Consider the following 20,665-nt stretch of genomic DNA (forward strand, 5'->3'; position numbering starts at 1 on the left):
ATGGGGCTCCATCCCAGGACTCTGGGATCATGACCTGAGCCGAAGGCAGAGGCCTTAACCCACTGAGCCTCCCAGGCGCACTCACAGCATTTTTAAAAAGATTTTATTTATTTATTTGTCAGAGAGAGTGCACAAGCAGGAGGAGCAGCAGGCAGAAGGAGAAGCAGACTTCCTGCTGGGCAAGGAGCCCAAAGTGGGGCTCGATCGCCTGGACCATGACCTGAGCCAAAGGCAGATGCTTAACCGATGGAGCCACCAAAGCTCCAGACATTTCAGAGTATATGTTAATGTAAACAACAGTTCACAATCATTTACTTCTTAGTTAAGCTTCCTAAGGGTTAAGAATTCTAACCAATACATGTGATTATAGCTACAAGAAATAATAAGGAGCATCTCTGTATGCAAGAAAAGCAAGAAACAGGATGTGTGCTTTCAATAAAAGAAGTTATGAGGAATGGAAATGCATTTTTGTAGATGGAAATTATAGTAATTTTGTCCCAAAATGAGGGTATTTAAAGAGGGAAAATATAGGACAAAATCTGAATGTAAAACAGAAAGAAAAAGAAAGTTGTAGATCTGTGGAAAAGGAATTTTTGAAAAGGAATTTTAATGTGTGATCAAGCTGGCTAAGATGAAAATGAACTTATTTAAAGATAAGTTTAGGACTGGGTGGCTCAGTCAGTTGAGCGTCTGAATCTTGATTTTGGCTCAGGTCATGATCTCAGGGTTGTGAGATCAAAACCCACCTCTAGCTCCACATTGAGCATGGAGCCTTCTTAAGATTCTCTCTCCCTCTCCCTCTGTCCCCCACCCCACCCCTGCACACGCTCTCTCTCTTTCTCTTAAAAAAAAAAAATAGGGGCACCTGGGTGGCTCAGTGGGTTAAAGCCTCTGGCTTTGGCTCAGGTCATGATCCCAGGGTTATGGGATCGAGCCCCACATCGGGCTCTCTGCTCAGCAGGGAGCCTGCTTCCCTTCCTCTCTTTCTCTTTTTGCCTCTCTGCCTACTTGTGATCTCTGTCAAATAAATAAATAAAATCTTAAAAAAATTATACGAATTTCTATTTGGATACTCTGCACATGTAAAAAAATTAAAATGAGTTTTAATATCAAAAGTACACTGCTGCAAAATTAGCAGTTAGCTTTTCTCTCAGTTGAAAGTTTTCTCAGGGCACGGGGCAGGTTCAGTGGAAAGAGCATGTGATCCTTGATCTCAGGGTTGTGAGTTCAAGATCACAGGGTCATGGGCTTGAGCCCCACATTGGGTTTAGAGATTACTAAAACAAACAAACAAACAAAACAAAAAAAAAAGTAAAAGAAAAGGATAGTTTTCAGGGCGCCTGGGTGGCTCAGTGGGTTAAGCCGCTGCCTTCGGCTCAGGTCATGATCTCAGGGTCCTGGGATCGAGTCCCGCATCGGGCTCTCTGCTCAGCAGGGAGCCTGCTTCCCTCTCTCTCTCTGCCTGCCTCTCCGACTACTTGTGATTTCTCTCTGTCAAATAAATAAAAAAAATCTTAAAAAAAAAAAAATAAAGGATAGTTTTCAGGGTGCATGGCCCCTGGCTGGCTCAGTCATTAAGCATCTGCCTTCAGCTCAGGTCATGATCCCTGGGTCCTGGGATGCAGACCCCACATCAGGCTCTCTGCTCAGCGGGAAGCCTGCTTCTCCCTCTCCCTCTCCCACTCCCTCTGCTTGTGTTCCCTCTCTTGCTGTGTCTCTCTCTGTCAAAGACATAAACAAAATCTTTTTTTTTTTTTTAGATTATTTATTTATTTGATAGAGAGCACAAGTAGTCAGAGAGGCAGGCAGAGAGAGAGGAGGAAGCAGGCTCCCTGCTGAGCAGAGAGCCCCATGCAGGGGCTCAATCCCAGGACCCTGGGACAATGACCTGAGCTGAAGGCAGAGGCTTTAACCCACTGAGCCACCCAGGTGCCCGCATAAACAAAATCTAAAAAAAAAAAAAAAAAGGATAGGGGCTCCTAGGTGCCCCCATAAACAAAATCTTAAAAAAAAAAAAAAAAAAAGGATAGGGGCTCAGGGTCCTGGGATTGAGCCCCGCAGCGGGCTCTCTGCTCAGCAGGGAGCCTGCTTCCCTTCCTCTCTCTGCCTGCCTCTCTGCCTACTTGTGATCTCTGTCTGTCAAGTAAATAAATAAAATCTTTAAAAAAAAAAAGGATAGTTTTTTAGATTATTGATCTGCTCACTCTTTCTTTTTAGATTACTGATCTGCTCTTGATAAGACATTGTAAATAGAGTTTTTTTCTTTACCTTTAATGTAATCTGCCTAGAAGCACAAAGGTTCTGTTTGCCTTTATTGGATCTTTGATTACAAAAAGAGAAAAAAACCTGAATCTTTTTAATGTTAAAGAGCCAAAGTTTTTTTTTTTTTTAATAACTCTTTAACTTTCTGTATTTGCCTGCAGAGTCTTGTCACTTTGATAACTAGATAACTAAGTATTATGAAAGTGACCTATGATTCTGTTTGATCAAGTGCTTTAAACCTTTTGATATTTTTCGATGAACCTTCCCCAAATCAAATCCTAAATAGTTCTTTTGGCCTTGACCTAGCTTCGGGTTATTGCAGAAATTTTCCAGAACACCTCAAAGAATTTGTTCCCTCTCCTTTTAAAAAGGGAGATAGCAAACTAATTAGGTTTATTTGATATATTAAATTACATGGGGAGCATTGTCAAATAAGTAATACTAAGCCTTCTTTATATTATGTCTGTATACATATTCCAGAAATTATGTAATATTCCTGGAAATCTGATGTGACCCAGTATAATGTCAGAGTTTGTAATTCTAATTACTATCTTAAAATGTATGTTCCAAAAATAACCACATGTCTTTGTCAATTGCATTATAATGAACTCTCATCAGTTCTTTACCCAGGTCATTTTTAAGTCTTTTATCATTTATCAGCAGTTATTGCTGTATTCAGAGACTTCTACAAAATTTCCTGCAACTGTGCTTTATCTTCATAGGAATTCGTGGAAGGGAATCTGACAAGCTCTCTCAAATACAGATTTCTGAAAATGTTCCAATCATACAACTGAACTGGTAAGAACAAAGACTGCCCTTGAATGTCTTTGGAAGGGACTAAGGGCAGGTCCTCCTCACTAGCCAGATGACAGCCAAACTTCAAGGGCTTAAATCTTGGATGTGCATCTTGGAGCTGGAGAAGGCTCCACCTGACCTGGGTCCTACACTGCCCAGGAGACCGCCCATCCACGCGACAAGGAAGAGAAGTAGCCACATCGCGGTAGACTGCTTCCTCCAAGTGGCCTGATCGAGACCTCATGCTTTAACTGAATAGGAAACCTTTCTTTTTTTTTCATTCCAGCACTGGCCTGGAAAGATGACATCATCAGTGTCTCTCCGACCATTGCTGAGGGAGGTAACCTTGGCCTTTCAGACTGCTGGATTTGACATCCAAAACTCCTATCTGTCCATTCACCCCGCCACTTTGGTGAAAGTGGTTTGGGCCCTGTCGGGATTGTCCTTTGTCTTTGGTAGTTATCACTGTCCGTGGGCCTATGAATGTTTAGATGGCTGGGACATAGCCAGGCAATGCCTCTCAGGGTTTCTCAACTCACTGGGCCCCCAGCTTTTTACAAGTGGAATTAGACATCTCATTGGTTGACTCCTCTGGATTTACATCTTCCAGTTAGAAAAGACCTACTAGGAGGCATTCACAACTCAGGACTTGCTCGCTTTGACAGAGCCATACTTTCCTGGTTAGGAGGAAACATAAATAAGAATATGATCAGGGTGTCTGGGGGGCTCAGTTGGTCAGGCGTCTGTCTTCGCCTTGGTCATGATCTCAGGGTCTTGGGATTGAGCTCCCCATTGGGCTCCTGGCTCAGTGGAAAGCCTGTTTCTCCAGCTCCCTCTGCTGCTCCCCTTGATTGTGCTCTCTCTCCCTTTCAAATAAATCAATAAAATCTGAAAAAAAAAAAAAGAAAGAAAGAAAAAAGAATATGATCAGAAACCTCTCCTTAACTCTTAAAAGAGTTAACTCTTAACTCCTCAACTCTTACTCACTAAGACAATAGCGGCCTGACACTGACAAATCCTTCCAGCTCTCCAGATGAAACTATTCTTTACAATAGGATAGCCTCTGAGCAAAGAGGTGTCTGAGCTGTGGCCAACCCCACTTGATGCACCGGGATTAACTCTTCTGGGGAAGTTGAAACTCAATGGCACAAGATCGCAGGGTGTCCCTTTGACTTATTTGATTTTCATTGGTTTGGGTCTGAAGTGCACTCCAGACGTTAGGGATTATCCTGTTTATAATAATCACAATAACCTCCCCGGTGCATTGTGCTCTCTCTAAAGCTTTAAATGGTGTTCCCAGCTGCTGACCACCCAGCATGTGATCTCCTGAAGACTGGACTGTCAGAAAAACAATGAAGAGGACAATGAGCTTAAAAATTATGAACTTTGGGACACCTGTTGACTCGGTGGAGTATGCAACTTTTTTTTTTTTTTTTAAAGCATGAGATTCTTGGGGCGCCTGGGTGGCTCAGTGGGTTAAAGCCTCTGCCTTCAGCTCAGGTCATGATCCCAGGGTCTTGGGATCGAGCCCCACATCGGGCTCTCTGCTCCGTGGGGAGCCTTCTTCATCCTCTCTCTTTGCCTGCCTCTCTGCCTACTTGATCTCTGTCTGTCAAGTAAATAAACAAAATCTTTCAAAAAAAAAAGAAAAAAAAGCATGAGATTCTTGATGTCTGGGTTCTGAGTTCAAGCCCCATGTTGGGTGTAGAGATTACTTAAAAACAACTGTGAAGAGAGCCTGGGTGGCTCAGTGGGCTAAAGCCTCTGCCTTTGGCTCAGGTCATGATCTCAGGGTCCTGGGATGGAGTCCCGCATTGGGCTCTCTGCTCAGCAGGGAACCTGCTTCCTCCTCTCTCTCTCTGCCTGCCTCTCTGCCTACTTGTGATCTCTCTCTGTCAAATAAATAAATAAAATCTTTAAAAAAACAAACAAACAAACAAACAAACAACAACTGTGAACCTGAAGTTGTAACCAATGACTAACCGTAGTCATAGAATGCCTTACATTTTGATCACCTGTCTCAGTTAAGCTTAGAATCTAATCAAAAGGAGATGTTGCTAAAAAGAAAATCACAGGCCCTGCATGGAGTCACTTATGTTAAGTCCCCACATCAGCAAACCAAGACTTAATACCTAAACTCTTTGTCATTTCAATCCCCCCAGGAGTGACGTCTAACCAGCCAACCTGGAAGTCCCCTGGAAGTCCCGGGGGAGCACTAGGAAATTTACAGATAGGCGCCTCCTGTGCCCCTTAGAAGGGAGACCTTACCTAAAACTCTTTGCTGGTATAATCCCCTCCTCTTCCCCTCCTCTCTGCCTTAACAAACCTTTCTTCTCTACAGCTGCACAGAGCTTTTTTCTGTTTGCTAGGTGGGATGCTGTTGGATTCATGAACTGTTCATAAAGCCAATTTGATTTTTAAAATTACTCAGTGAAATTTTTATTAACTTCGCCAGTCCACAGTTGAGGAAAAGGAAACTGTCAGAGAAATAAAATAAGTTGCCGAAAATCACCCAGCCCAAAGTTGGCAGCATCTCGTGCTAGGGCAAGGAACAAGAGGTGGGGTCAGCATCTTGCCAGGCTTCCCAGAACCCGCTGGGACTCTCCAGAACCTCTCCAAACCTCAAAGGACCTGCTAGTTTCCAGGCCACCCCAAATGATCCCTGCCCTGCCCCCTTTCTTGGCTCCTTAGAGAGCAACTCTGGGGAGAAAGGGTGGCAGAAGGTGGGGCGCAGAAACCCAACTTTAAGAGGCTCCTTAAGAGAGCATGACCTCTCAGACAATATTTGTAGGGAGCAGAGGAAGGAAGACGGGGGTGGCCTGTGGAGATGATTTTTGGGAAGTGGTGGGAGCAGCAGGGGAGGGAGAGGGTGGCTGACTCGGTTTCATCTTTGAGGCCACAAAGGAGGCAGTGGGCAGGGCTGGTGCAGAGAAATCAATCACTGGATGGCTGGGGCCAAGGGTTAGGGGTGGGTGTTGGAATCCCAGCCCCCAGCTAAGCATAAGAGGGGTGGATGTCCATGCAAATGGTAAGAAGCTTCAGTGCAGGGCTGCAGGAGGGATTCGAAGCCAGCCCCGCACCCTCCCCCTGTCCAGGACAAAAGTGCACACAGACACAGGAAGGATCTAGATGCATTTAAGGTCAACAGGTCCCCAAGCTAAGGGATCTGGGGGCAGTCTCTGTCCAAGAGACTAAAAAGCTTGCAAACACAGGACCGGGTGCCCAGGCCAGAGATACCAGAGGGGAAACCATGGAAAGATCTGGAAGGATAGGTGGGTGATGTGTAGTTGAGGGGGTGTTGTAGGTGGTCTGGGCTTCTCACTGCAGGGAGTGGCTGGAGGCTGGGGAAGGGGGGATCTGGGGTAGAGACTCCAAGGTCCTTGATCCTTCCTGCGAGGGCAGTAGTTTGGCAGGCAGCAAGTCTCTAAGCATAAAAATTATTTGAAACAGAACACCTTTCAGGCAGGATCGAACTCACATGTTGCCACAGTTCTCGACGCTATAGGCCTCACACCCAGGAGGGTTGGTTCATTTCTACCCTCAGCTAGCTGGTGTGGGTGTTGGATTTTTGACCTTTGAGATGCCCACACTAACATCTTTGCAGGCCCCAAGAGAAGAGAAGAGGTTAGGGCCCTGTGGGTCCCTAACTTTGCCCAGTGCTATCTCCCCTGATGCTGCCCCTTGGTACCTTGCTCCATAGAGTCAGCTGGGAGGGCCTGCTGTGCTTTTAGCAACCCTGGGACTGCACATAAAGCCGTCAACAGCGCCCTCTAGTTTTGTGACAGTCCTGCCTTCTTCCCTGGAAGTAGGGTGACACCCTGAGAGCTCCTGGGGCCCCTCTTTGGGGCTAGGTAAGTGTTTTCCACCCCCGCCAGGAATTCTCTTGGCATAGATACACGGAGACATGGAAGCCAGTGGCATGGACTGTTTATTATAATAACGCCTTCCACGTGAAGCAGAGAAGAGGGGAGCTGTGCCAGGAGGGGTAGTCAGCGGGTAGGTGTGAGCAGGAAAGTGTGGAGAGCCTCCACAGCCACTAGAGAAGTGACAATCTTGGTAAAATATACTGGGGGAGGGGAGATGGGGGAATCCAGCCACCAGAAGCAGGCTGGGGAGGAAAGGAAACACAATGGGCTGGGAAGGTGGATGCTGGAGGGCTTGGAGCTGGAGAAAAGCTCGGCATCCGGGGCCACTAGCTGGAGCCCATTCCATCAGCAGAGACCGCAGAGCCCAGAGCAACAAGGAGGCCCCTGCTCTGGGGCCAGAAGCCCCACAGTGGTGGGGTCCTGGGGGTGGTGGGAGCCAGGCTCCTCGGGGATCCTCTATCCCCACATGGTGGTCTGCAGCCACTGTGGGGAGAAAAACAGATCCAAGGATGGGAGGGGGCATGGGCAGGATGGCTGGGGGAGCCGTGAGTGGGGGTGGGTGCCAGAAGATCCCTTCCACGTACCTGGTTCAGATTCAAGCGAATATAGCCAGTATTCTCGGGGTCCATGGATAGAAAGTATGCTGTTTTGGAAAGGAGGCAAGGGGAGGGGTTTGGGAGCTGAGTCTGTGGTTGGTAAGACCCATTTCCCAAGAGGCAGGATGAAAGGGAGGAAGAAGTTGTTCCTTGCTGCTTCCCAGGAAACCCTTTGCCAGGAAAGGGATTAAGGAGAACATCTCATGGCCTTGCCATGAGCCATATGCAAACCCTTATATTCAGGACCTCCACCCTAGGAGGGCAATACTATTGTTGCCCACATTTTATAGATGAGAACAGAGGACAGAAGCAGAGACATAAATGATTTGCTCAAGGAACAGAGCCACCAAGAGGCAGAGCTGGGATTTGAACCCGTATCACCCATGCTCTTAAGATGGCGTGGTCTGGGAGCCCTGCTACTCGTGTGGGTGTGTAGGAGGCGGCCCCTGGTCCTTAGCCCAGGGTGGGGAGCGGGCAGAGGACTGACTCACTGAACATGGCCTTCAGCCTCAGGAAACAGCTGATGAAGCTGTCAAAATCCACGATCATGTCGTCGTTTGCGTACCTGGCCACCAGCACCTGCGTCACCTTGTTATTCAGCTTGATGCCTGGGAGGGAGGGGAGTGCGGAGGGGGAGTCCAGCCCTCTGGACACTGCTTCCTCCCTCCTTGCCCCCAAACCCTCTCCTGACCCCCTGTTAACCTGCCCTCTCGAGTGCCAAGCGCATCTCATAGGAGTTCAAGGTGCCCGAGTTGTCCTCGTCACACTCTCGGAAGATGTCCTGAAGGGATGGACAGGTGAGGTCGGTCGGGCCGTGTGCATGGAGGGGCGGTGGAAGTAATGAATTGCTTTAGAACAGGTAACCTACAAGGATTGCCCAAGACCCAAGGCTGCATGCCTGGGCCCACTCCCTGAGTGCCCACTCTCGTGACTGTAGGGGACGTCTGGCAAGGAGAGGGGCTTGGAAACCAAGTCAGTGTTCTGAAAGACCCATTCCCAACTGGGCCCTGTGCATGTACCTTTGAGCTAGCTGATTCCTGGGTTATACTGGTTGTTAAATATTCTGACTGGCCAGGACACCAACACTTCAACAGACCTTGTCCTGTTGCCTCACATCAGCTCCTTGCTCGATGGGGAGCCTCTCCCTCTGCCTGCCTGCCTGCCACTCCCCCTGCTTGTGCTCTCTCCCTCACTGTTCAAATAAATAAATAAAATCTTAAAAAAGAAAACAGATCCTGTCCTGTCCTGTGTATGCGTGTGTCTAGTTGGGGGCTCCTGTTCTAGCATCATCCTTACTAATCCCATCGCTCTTGAGGACCTCCCTTTCTGCCCACCATAAACTGCCCTTGTAATTTTTTTTTTTTTTTTTTTTTTTTTTACCGTCCATTTCTTGATTTTTTTCCACAGGATCTGGAATTCGGGAAGCCCCAGCTTGCCAGAGCCATCTTTCTGAGGGGTGGTCAAGGATGCCAGCGGAGGGAGAAAAGAGGGAAACTTGGGGCTGGGGAAGCAGAGGGGCTCTCTGAGTGGGGGGCCGTGAGGCCAGGGGTTCCTGTGCAAGCACTAGCCAGAATGGGCTTCTTTTGCTACCTCAGAGCCGAATCCCCAGCAGGAAGGAGGGCATGGATGGCCAGAGAGGGGCCACCTCTGGGGGGGTCAAGCTTGGGGGGGGTCAGGGGGTCAGCGGTGGGAGACCCCTGGATAAGAAGATACATCCATGAGGTTGACCATACAGCGGCACACGTCTAGGCCGAAGCCCTGGGTCCTGAAGTTTTTGACTGTGAGGGAGGAAAGGGGCAGGAAGACAGAAGGAGTGAGCGGGGCATTGCAGGGGGATGCAGGGAGGGAGGGTCGAGGTGAGGAGGAAGCTGCAGGGAAAAGTTGTGAGTGGGGTCTGGCGGTTGGAAGACTCACGTTTGGTGACCACCTTGTTGAGGAGCTTCTGTAGCTCATACATGCCTATCTCCTTGTCCTAGGGAGGGGGACAGTAAACCTCTACTCTGACACCTTCACCCTGGCCACCTCCTTTGGGCACCCAGCGCTCAGCCTCTCACCTCTCCTCCTGCCACTATCTCAAACAAACGTATGAAGTCCGGATCTATGTCCTTCTCAGAGAATTTCTCCTGCAGGGAAAGGAGTGGGAAAGGAACCCGTTCCAGAAAGTTCCTTCACACTCCCCAGGTGCTTCCTCTCCTCCCTCCACCCCACAGCATCCCCTCACCTCCTGGAGTACCTCAGCATAGTTGGTTTCATCCAGTTCCCTGAGCAAAAGTGAAGGAAGCCTTGGAAATTATCCGGGATCAGGGAGACAGGGATTTTAGTGGGGGTGGTCATGAGGAGAGGTCATGTCATGTATCTGAAGCAATGTGGAACAGGCTGCATGGGATCCAGGTCCTGATTCTGGTTTGCTCCCAGCTGGGACTCCCCCATCGTTGTGCCTCAGTTTCCCTGACTTAAAATGGGGGTGGAGTTGGGGAGGACCTGATGGTTGCTCGCTAAGGGTGACATCCTGGAGCTCTTGGGCAGGTGGTCTTGGAGGACCAAGGTAGGGCTCCTCACCAGGACTCGCTGTGCTTCTCTGTGAAGACCCGAAGCAGGAAGTCAGCATCCTTGTGGGGCTCAAAGGTGGAGGGAATGATGACATATTCCCCTGGAGGCAGCCGGAGATGGCTGGTCACCTCCCGTGAGTTAGTGAAGATCTCTGAGAAGCCGTGGTCTTGATACTTGATGAAGAAGTCCTTCTTCAAGCAAAAATCCTGGATGTTCTGAAACTATATGAGCCTTGGAGGTGGGTACAGGGCTGGCATGGGAGGGTAAGGAGAGGCGGACCCCAAAAGTGAAGCTACACTGGGCACAGTTTGTGGGAGGCGTCACCACAAACTGACCAGTCCTGGACACCACCCAACTGGCAAGCAATCCCAGGAAGATCTCCTGCCCCAACTCCCACCTGGGGCCCCAGGGCACTGGAATCCTAACCCAGAGGCCTCCAGCGGCCCTGAGAACCCTTTGCTGAAATCCACCCTTTGCCAGAGGTGGGGCAGCGCCTGCCCAGAATCAAGCCCCACGTCTTCTGTACCTCCTTTGGGACCTAGGAGAGGTCAGAAAGAGAGAGAGGTGAGAACCCCAGGATGGTGAAGGTGAAGGGGCTCAGGCCGTTAGAAGCCAGGAGGTGTGTGTGTGTGTGCGTGTGTGTGTGTTAGGGGAAGTTAAGAGCACTGGGACACTGGTGGTGGGGTGGGGCATGGGCTTGAATAGCTCAGAGTCCTAGTGTTAATACTGATAGTCCCTAAGTTTGGAAGAGCAAGGTACAGTTTATACAAAGGAAAAAGGAGAGCATTTTCCTGAACGCAAGCATTTTCCACGGAACACTCCTACCCTGCAGGAAGTTCATAGGTGATTACTGAAATTGAGCATTGAACATACTTCTGTAAAGATGGCTTAGACGAAGATAAATGGGTTGTTCTCCTATAGGGATGACCAGAGCCTTTAACACGCTGATGCTCTATAGATCTCTGGGTGGAAAGCAGAGAATATAGCTTTTCCCGAAGGACCACATCTAACCTTGGAAATATCTGGAGGAATGTCTGATGTCTGTTAACCTGGTGGGTTCACAGACTAGAAGGAGGGCAAGACTTGTGTCTACGTTTGTTCACTACTGCCCCAGTGGAGACTGGACTGGGGCCTGGTACATAGCGGGAGCTCCATAACTTTTTGAACAAATGGTCATTTATAGGATTTTGCAAAGTATGATTTTGGAAACATTGTGAGGGATTTATCTTGGCTGCTGGAGTCAGTGCTCGGTGTGGGGGTATCTGTGGGGAGACTCGAGGATGGTGCAGAAAAGGCTCAGAGGGTCTGGGAATTAGGACACAGGCTCTGGGGTGTCAGAACACAGCCTTGGGGGTGCAAACTTGGGCAAGTAGCCTCATCCCTGACGTTCCATCTCCTTCCTCTTTCCTATTCGTAAGGGCTTTGGAAGGGTGTTGCAGGGGTGAGGCCAGGAGAAGGAGCAAGACTGGCTGGGAGAACCGCCGGAGTGCCCACCTCGTAGATGACAAAGCCAATGGTCTGCAGCTGGGCTCCCCGGGGCCGCGCCTGTCGCCAGTTCTTCTGCATAAGGGCCACCAGGCAGGTGCACACGGCTTGGTCGTCCTCTGGGTTGTCCTCATCATCCTCCTCAGGGAGAGAGATCCTAAACTGGGGGTTGCTCCAGAATGTGTCTGTGAATGAAGCAGGTCAGCATGGCTCTGCCCTTCCCTGGGGTGGACGGGCTGCCCAATCCCGGGCCTGCCTCCTCCCTCGACAGGGCTGGGTGGGATCCGTGGGGCCCCTGTGTCCCCTCACACACCTGGGTGGTTCCTACAGCCTCCCGCGTTGCTGCCGCGCCGCCAGCTGCCCTCATAGAAGGTGGTGTGCCAACAGGTCTTGTAGTCCCCGGAGAGGGCATCAGGCGTCAGGTGACAGATCTCCAGCAGCGTGAAGTTGTCCAGGAAGTCTTTGTAGGACATCCTGTGGGGTGGGGGGACAGAGGGCAACGGCTGGAGCCTGCGGCATCCCCATACCCATAGCGCTTCCCCCCTGCCCCCCGCCTAAGGAGCCTATCCATCAAAGGCACAGGTGGGAGGGTGGCAGAGGAAAGGAAGGAAGCCCACCCCAAGCTGTACTGACCAGAACTCCCCGTCCTCCTTCCGGAGCAGGAGCTGGTTCTGGAGGTCCGGAGACACACTTTCCCACTCCCTGGCGCTGGAGCAGAGACAGGCAATGGAGGGACAGGGGCAGGGCTAAGGAGGCATTTGGTCCTCCCCAAGGGATTCCCCCACCCCTGAATGCCTGCCTTGTGGGGCTCCTGAGTTGAATGGAGAATCTCCTGGGGAGGGCTTGGCCAGTTTGTCAGTGGCACTGTCTCGCTCTGCCCCTCACCCGTGACAGTGCTGGTCAGGGACACTTACTTGTCACTCCAGGCTCCACTCCACTCGATCCGGCCCCAGGGATTCCGGACCCGAATCAGGGTTTCTGCCCGACCTTGGTACCAGACCTGGTGGGAGGATGTGGCCCAAGGTCAAGGACCTCAGGCAGGAGAGATTCTCTGCCTTCTCCTGGGTCTCCGGGGAGGGTGTGGTTGGCAGACTCACATCCTGGATGCCGGTCACGGAATAAGCATGCCCCCTCACCAGCATCTTCTGGGTCAAGGTCTCCAACTCACTATTGCTGGTAACCTGCGGAACAGAGAAGGAGAGGAAGTCAGGATCCAGTCAGAGGCACTGGGGCCCGCAAAGAGATGTGAGCATTCTTGGGGTTCAGTTTTTTAAAAGATTTTATTTATTTGAGAGAGAGAGCACGAGCAGAGGGAGGAGCAGAGGGAGAGGGAGAAGCAGACTCACCACTGAGCAAGGAGCCTGATGCAGAACTTGATCCTAGGACCCCAGGATGATGACCTGAGCCGAAGGCAGATGCTTAACTGACTGAGCCATCCAGGTGCCCTGGGATTCAGTTGTTGTTGTTGTTGTTTTTTAATTAAACCTGGTATTTGCAAAGAATTGTAGATTCCCAGGCAGTTGTAAGAAATAATCCAGGGAGGGGACCTGGCTGGCTCAGCCAGTACAGCAGGCGACTCTTGGTCTTGGGGTCATGAGTTCAAGCCCTGCACTGGGCAGGAAGCCTACCTTAAAAAAGAAACAATCCAGAGAGAGCCTGCGCATCCTGTATCCAGTCCCCGCTCCAAACCCCCATGGGAACATCTGGCAAACCTATAGTACAATATCAATACCGGGACGCTGAGGTTGATGTAATGTGTCAGTCTTCTACAAATGTCCCCACTCTCACCAGTAGTCCTTTGTGTATGTTCTGTGTCATTGTACCACGTGGGTAGTACCCTGCCCCACAAGCAGGGTCCCACAGCAGGACCATCCCAGCACCGGACATATCCTCTGTGCTGCCCTCTTATGACCATGCCAGCCTCTTCTGGCTACGCTCCTCCCTGCCCTCTCACAATGGCTCATCTGTTCTCCACTTCCAATTTATTTTTATTTTATTTTATATTTATTTATTTATTCAGTTCGGAGATAGAGAGCATGTAAGTGCGGGGGCAGGGGGGAGAGGAGCAGAGGGAGAGAATCTTCAAGTAGATCCCCGACCCCTGCTGAGCATGAACCTGAGCCCAGCAGATCCTAGGATCTGAGATCTTGACCTGAGCCAAAATCCAGAGTCAGACACTTAAATGATGGAGCCATGCAGGCGCCTCTGTTCTCCATTTTTAAAACATTTTGTCATTTTGGGGCACCTGGCGGGCTCAGTTGGTGGAGTATGCCACTCTTGGCCTCTGGGTTGTGAGATTGAACTCCATGTTGGGTGCAGAGATTACTTAAAAATAATATCTTTTTAAAAAATTTTATTTATTTATTTGACAGAGTGAGACACAGTGAGAAAGGGAACACAGGCAGGGAGAGTGAGAGAGGGAGAAGCAGGCTTCCCCCTGAGCAGGGAGCCTGACATCGGGCTCGATCCCAGGACACTGGGATCATGACCCAAGCTGAAGGCTTAATGACTGAGCCACCCAGGCACCCTAAAAAAAATCTTAAAAGGGGTGCCTGGGTGGTTCAGTTGGTTAAAAGGTTAAATGTTTAACTCTTGACTTCAGGTTCAGATCATGATCTCAGGGTGGTGAGATCGAGCCCAAGTCAGGCTCTGTGATGAGTGTGGAGCCCACTTGGGATTCTCTCTTTTTCTCTCTGTGTGTCTCTAAATAATTAATAATAATAATAATAAATAAATAAAATAAAATCTTTAAAAATTTTTGTCATTTCAAGACCATTAGGGAAATGGAATCATACAGCATGGAACTCTCTTGGCTTTTTTCATTCAGCATATTTCCCTTGGGATTCATCCACGTAGTTACGTGTATCAATATTTCATTTCCTTTTATTGCTGAGTCATGGCCTATGGCATATGTGCACCACAGTTTAATGATTCACTCATCGAAGGACATCTAGACTGTTCCCAGTTTCTGACCACGATGAATAAAGTCACTGTGAGCATTTGTGTGCGGGATTTTGTGTGGACATGTCTTCACTTCTCTGGGATAAAAGCCCAAAAATGCCAACTGTGGAGTCATACGGCTGCAGTCTGGGCTCATTTATTTATTTGAATAAATATTTGCTGGGCGTGTATAGTATGCCAAGCAGCACCCTGAGTCCCGGCATACAGCAGTGGATGAGACAAGTCACTGCCCTCACTGACTGAAACAGCCAGGAGAAGATAGACTGTGAATAATGACATTGATAAGTAAGACCATGACAGAGCACCATAAATGTTAAGATGAAAATAAAAACAAAGTAGAGAGCATAGGAGGTTAGGAGGAACTGATTTAAATTTGGAGGTGGAGAAGAGAAGCCAAAGTAGGGGCATTTGAACTGAAATGTAAATGAGAAGGAGCTAGTCATGCAGCTCTCTGGGGGAAAGACCCTTCTAGGTGAAAGCCACAGCAGGTGCAAAGGCCCTGAGGCAGGACCAGGAATGGCTTACTTCGATTGAGCAGCCCATGAGGGAGGATCGCTCGATGGCCTTCCTAAGCATCCTCAGCAGGTTCCGAGGGGGCTTCTGGAGTTGGAGGCTATAGGTCACACCCCCCGTGAAGTCCTCAAAGCCCTCCACGGTGTTGCCCCCTGACAGCGCTTCATAAGACCCATTCAGCCTGTGGACAAAGAGAGGGCACTTTTGTGCTCCAGGATAGAGAGGTCAGCTTGGGCATGGGAGGGTGAGGGGAGGGAAGGAAGGGATGCCCTGACCTCCGTTTGCTTTTTCCCCTGATTCCAGTTGCCCCCCTAGCTGCCAGCTCTCAGGGAAGGCTTGGAGGCATGCCCAGCTTGGGACACTCACTTGGCATATGCCTTCTCCAGCAGGGCGCTCCAGAACTCAGTGCGCTCGGCGGAATGCACGAACACCAACTTGCCATTCTTTGTGGGCAGCCGGTCGTCCACCACCACATCCACCCACTGCCCAAACTGCCAAATCTGTGGGCAGCAAGGTGGACCTCAGTGGGGCTTAGGGTATCTGTCTGCCCAGGCCTTCTTCCAAGCACAGGCGTGCACCCCCTCCCACACACCTCCACACCCCCACTCCCACTCCCCCCACGCACGCCCCCACCCCCACATCCCCCACTTTTCCCCTGGGCGCGCGTGCACACACACACACACACACACACACACGCACACGCCTTGTATAAAAACTGTGTTACTCGAGCACCTCCTGGTGGCCAGGATCAGGGACACGCCTGAGGCGGACAGGCCCCTCCCCTGAATGGCTGAGGGGTGTGGGAAAGGCAATGAAAAGCTTGAAGCTTGCCTCCAGCCTCATCTCCAGTTTCTGCCGGGCCTCCAGAGAGACACCAGCCGCATTTTGACCTTGGGCTTCAGGATTTCTGAGGTTTTAAAAAAACTCTTGTGATTCTCAGAAACATTTTTGTGATGTGAGGAATTTGTCCACATGTCACTAAACTGAAGGAGCAGATTACAAAAATTATGTGACCCTGACTGACTGTTGACTCCCAGTGTCATATACACAAAACACATAAACACACACACGCACATGCACACACACTTCTACCAAGAGGAAGAGACAGAGAGACAGAGAGGGAGAGAAAGAGAGAGAGAGAGAGAGAGAAGCAGAAGGAGAGCCACAAACTGATAACAATTATTTTCTCTCTGGGCTTTAAAAAATCAGCTTACCTAATTTCTTTAGTGAGCAGACATTTCTCTGATAATTAGATAAAAGCCCACCCTAATAAATGTTATTTTTCAAAAAGAAAAGAAAGGTAAATTCCAAGCACATGTCATTCTTCTTCCTCCCTCCCCTTTTTTTTATCTGTCTGTCTCTCTCATACACACAGCATAAAACAACTCTGGCTTTCAAATCATCCTTCACCTGAAAATGGAAAATGCCAGCATAGTTTTTCCTGAAGCTCTGCCCCCTGGGTACCACACGATACAGCAGTTTGGGGCATGTGGTAAGGGAGCCAATGGCAGCCAGCAGCCAGCAGTCCCCTGGAAAGACAGGAAGGGGGTTACCTCTCAAGCCCTCCCATAGGTGAGTGTGGGTCCCAGAATCCAAGCCCTAAAGGAGCAGGAACAGCCTCTGTGGCCCCTCCCCCACAGAGATGCGCCTCCTTTGACCCTCCCCCTGAGGAATGTTCAGGAAGGAATCTGTAGGGAGAAACTGGGCTGAAGCGAAAGGCTCTGGAGGCAGGGTGGGGGGTGTTGGCTGTGAGCCTCTTTACCTTTCCTATTAGGTAACAGATTCACAAATTAGAGCCACATACTTTGGTTTTTGGATTTGAGGAGGAGATATTTGGCCTTCATCTTGCTCCTTACCCTGAGAACTGCTGTGGATATCTGCTTTGTGGAGACAGCCAGTATTCTCCCATCCCTTGAACAAATCCAGTCATCTTCCCCATACTGCCTGCCTTCTACTTCTACTCTATGATTACATTGGTGTAATAATCAAGAAAGCACTCCCTGATGTCACCCACTTAATACTGGAGACCCAAGCAGCTTAGTCTGTACCCCAGCTGGGTCCCTGGGCCTAGGTGTTGATGGGGGCTAACGGCAGTATCCCTAGGCCAAGGTCATCTATTGAACTCTCTCTCCTGGGTACCTCAGACTTTGCTGGGTGGGGCTGCGGGTGCGGTGGTACCCTGAGTGAGTATTCCAGGCCAGGCTGATGCCGCGGGTACTGGGAAAGCATCTGTGATTACCAATGCCCTCCTGGATGCCTTGGGGTACCCTTGCTGAGGGGAGGCAGAAGGTGGGGAGGGAAGGTTATGGATATTCCAATCCTCCATTGCCAAAAGGACACATAACCAGGAAGAAGCCGGTTCTCCTCCCACAGCCCAGTGAGCCACAGAGGCAGACATGGGGCCCAGGGTTTCCTTGGCTTCCTCCCTGCCCACAACCTGCCCTTTTCTCTGCCACAGATTCCACAGAACTCAGGCTCTAGTCTTATCCCTGGAGAAACAAGCAGGATTTGGAGGAACCCTTCCTGAGGGAGGAAGCTATCCCTTGGGGCTGTCATAAGAACCCGTGGGAGAGTGGGCTGAGGAAGCCAGTGCTCCTTTATTCGATACATCAGACTGAGGAACTCCTGGCACCTGCAGTGGCTTAGAGGTATGTCCACAAGCTCTTTGTCAATCCTCCCCTCAGGAAGTGGAGCCTAATTCCTTCCCCTCAGGTGAGGAGTGAGGGTCAGATTTCCAGCTTGCTTCGAACAAATGGGATATAGCGGAGGTGACCTGAGTGTTCTCCTGAAAGGAGGCTGCAAAAGGCATGATGGTTTCCTCTCTGTTCTCTCTCAGATCACTCTGTCTGGGGCAACAGCTAACAAGTTGTGCAGACACTCAGATGGTCCTAGGGGAAGCCTGATATCTTGACTGTAGCCTCATGAGAAACTCTGAGCCAGACCCTACCTGGTATGTTCCTCACAAATTATGAGGTGATAGATGTTTGTCATTGCTTTAAATCACTAAGTCTGGGGGCAACTGATTGTTTAGCAATGGGTAACTAACAGACCACCCAGCTTACTCCCAGACCTAGACAGCAACAGGAGGGACTGGAATCGCACCAGGCGGAATAGGAAAAATATTCCTGACAGTCTTGCTATCCTCTCCAGAGTGGAAGGGGAAGAGAGATCATCTGAATCTAGGGGTCCCAGCTCTTCAAAAGACACCCTGGCACACCTCCTACCTCAGCCATCTTCCTCATTTCACCCCCTCCTTCCACACTGGTTTTCTTGCTCCCCACTCACCAAGTACGCCTTGGCATATATCTGTTGGACTCAGCCCATTCACGATGAAGTGAGGGGTGCTTGTGATTTGCTGTGGTGAAGGAATAAAGATTTTAGGGGGTCCAAGACAACCCCTCCCAACCTCCCTCTCACCATTCCTGGGGAACGACATTCACCTCCAAGTTCTAGGGGAAAACATGGCACCTGAGGGGGAAGGCCACAGGACCAGCTTGGCAGAGTTGTAGGACGTGATAGCAAAGGTTAGTGACTGACTTTCCCAGGGGTTCTCTAAGAGGTTTGGCTTAAGCATAGCCAGAACGTCCCTAGGCCTGATCCAGGGTCGGGATAGAAGGTCGGGGGACCGGAAATATCAAAGTGATGGGGGGGTCGTGACAAACAGTCTTCCCACTCTGCCGAGCATTCCCTGCCTCCCCTCCCAGTACCCACACAAGGCCGCTGCCAGGAAATGTTCTGCACACTTTTGGAGCTGGGGCCCAGATCGTTGAAGCCCAGGGAACTGGGTTCGGCGGGGAAAAAGGAGTCCTCGAACAGTTCTCCCCTCCTCAGACAGGCTGCTTGCAGGTCCTCATAATTCTGGTTGTTGAAGTTCTCGGCATTGTGGTGTTGGCCTACGCCCTTGGCCCTGAGCCGGTTCTGGCTTATGTGGGCCGCCATTCCTTGATCCGTGAAAATGGACTCTGGTTCACAATGAAAAGACAGTTAGCTCAGTTCAAAAATGGACAAGGGGTCTGGATAGATAGTTTCTCTGAAGAAGATATAAAAAAATGCTCGACACCATTAGTCGCCAGGTGAAATACAAACGTATCACAATGTTCCTCCACTTTGCACCCTCTAGGATGCCTGTAATAAAAAGGACTGATAATAATGAGGGTCGGCGAGGGTGTGGAGAAACTGGAGCCTTCATCCATTGCTGGTGGGAATATAAAAGGGTGAAGCCATTTTGAAAAATAGCCTGGCCATCCCTCAAATAGTTAAACATAGGATCCTGACCCCAGGACCCAGCGATTCCTCCTCTAGGTATATACCCAAGAGAAAGGAGAATGTATGTCCCTATAAAACGCTTGTACACAGATGGTCGTGGCATTATTCGCAAGTCTTAAAAAGCGGGAAGGAGACTCCAAGCGTCCATCAGTTGATAAATGTCTTACTAGACAAGAAACACACATACAAAGGAATATCATTCATACAAGGATACAATTCAAAAAGAAATGAATTGCTGGGGTACCTGGGGGGCTCAGTCAGTTAGGGTCCGACTCTTGATTTTGGCTCAGGTCATGGTCTCAGGTCATGAGGGCTCTGCACTGAGCATGGAGCCTGCTTGAGCTTCTCTCTCTCCTTCTCGCTCAGGCCCTTACCCCACTTGCGCCTGAGTGTGTGTGTGCATGTGTGTGTGTGTGTGCGCATGCGCATTCTCTCTCTCAAAAAGAAAAGATCTGAAGTACTGATCCGCGCTACAACATACATGAATCTCAGAAACATGGTGCTAAGTGACAGAAGGCAGTGACAAAGAACCACATACTACATGATTCCATTTATGTAAACTGCTCCAAATAGGCCAGTCTATATAGAGGCAGAGAGTAGTGGAAGGATGGGGTCTGAGTTAAACAGAACCCAGTTGGTGCCTCAGTGTGGGAGGCATCCAGAGTGGGGAAAAGAAGGGGCAGCTCCAGGGAGGGGCGGGAGGGTTCTAGACTGTCTAGGGGGGAGACCCAGATTGAGCCCACAGAGGGCTGAGTTCCACAGAGGCAAGAGCAGGGGGTCTCTGTGATTCGCCATCCCTCGAGGTGGCAGACGAGGAGAAGAGTTACACTAGCAAAGCTAACAGCACTGGGCGCCTGCTCTGTGCAAGGCACACCTGCCTCCAGAAAGAGCCATGGAATATTCTCAGTGACCGGAAGAGGAAGCAGGGGCCCAGAAGTCAAGGAGCATGCCCAAGGTCACGGGTGAGGGTTGCACATGGGATGCCGTCTGAGTGCAGACCCCAGACCCCTGTGACCTTTCCCTGACAATCCCTCTGAAGGGAGGAGCCTCTCCTCAGCGGGAAGTCCCGTGGACTACCACCATCTTCCCGTCTTCATCAACTAAGGGGATTATGAGCCGGTGGCAAAACTTCTCTGATGCCCCTTGACTCTTCCCACGACCCCAAACAAGCACACCCTTTCTCCAGTCCCACAGCGGTGTCTCCTGGGGATTTGCCCCTGTGGTCTCCCATTGTGAGCCTGACAAACCCAAACCAGCCTACCACCAAGAGGCCCAGCAACTTCGAGCTCAGGCAGCCGTTTCTCCACTGCCCTGAACCACTTCCGCCTCAGTGCCTCTGCCTGGAATCATTTCTGCTTCCACGCACACACC

General features: G+C 50.1%; 1 protein-coding gene and 1 long non-coding RNA gene across 3 annotated transcripts in view; one reads left to right on the forward strand and one right to left on the reverse strand.

Annotated features, from left to right (window-relative positions):
• The window catches only part of LOC132017278 (uncharacterized), an 18,271-nt gene extending 12,800 nt beyond the window's left edge, over window positions 1-5,471 (forward strand). Inside the window, exons 3-5 of one of the 2 annotated variants that reach the window (XR_009404211.1) lie at window positions 2,985-3,060; window positions 3,344-3,397; window positions 4,339-5,471. This is a non-coding gene — a long non-coding RNA (uncharacterized LOC132017278). The remainder of the gene's footprint in view (window positions 1-2,984; window positions 3,061-3,343; window positions 3,398-4,338) is intronic. The other variant, XR_009404210.1, reaches the window with a different exon arrangement.
• A 1,513-nt stretch (window positions 5,472-6,984) lies between these two features.
• On the reverse strand, window positions 6,985-18,976 carry CAPN11 (calpain 11). The gene is made up of 21 exons (XM_059399072.1): window positions 18,740-18,976; window positions 18,314-18,383; window positions 16,439-16,557; window positions 15,395-15,528; window positions 15,041-15,209; window positions 12,652-12,735; window positions 12,469-12,554; window positions 12,188-12,262; window positions 11,868-12,028; window positions 11,564-11,739; window positions 10,596-10,607; window positions 10,079-10,290; window positions 9,741-9,780; window positions 9,574-9,642; window positions 9,434-9,491; window positions 9,233-9,297; window positions 8,900-8,968; window positions 8,222-8,300; window positions 8,011-8,127; window positions 7,508-7,566; window positions 6,985-7,406 (listed from the first exon to the last, which is right to left on the reverse strand). The coding sequence occupies exons 1-21, from the start codon at window positions 18,965-18,967 to the stop codon at window positions 7,380-7,382; spliced, it is 2,109 nt and encodes a 702-aa protein (XP_059255055.1). The 5' UTR covers window positions 18,968-18,976; the 3' UTR covers window positions 6,985-7,379.
• Window positions 18,977-20,665: the final 1,689 nt, after the last annotated feature.

The sequence above is a fragment of the Mustela nigripes genome, chromosome 5, assembly GCF_022355385.1.
Source record: "Mustela nigripes isolate SB6536 chromosome 5, MUSNIG.SB6536, whole genome shotgun sequence".
Taxonomy (NCBI): Eukaryota; Metazoa; Chordata; class Mammalia; order Carnivora; family Mustelidae; genus Mustela; species Mustela nigripes.

Coding starts and splice junctions, on each gene's coding strand:
- CAPN11 (XM_059399072.1), bottom strand. CDS start 18,967: ATGGCGGCCCACATAAGCCAGAACCGGCTCAGGGCCAAGGGCGTAGGC. Junction 16,558..18,313: donor TATATGCCAAGGCGTACTTG/GTGAGTGGGGAG, acceptor CTGTCTTTCCAG/GGGACTGCTGGCTGCTGGCT. Junction 12,263..12,468: donor AGTGGAGCCTGGAGTGACAA/GTAAGTGTCCCT, acceptor TCTCTGCTCCAG/CGCCAGGGAGTGGGAAAGTG.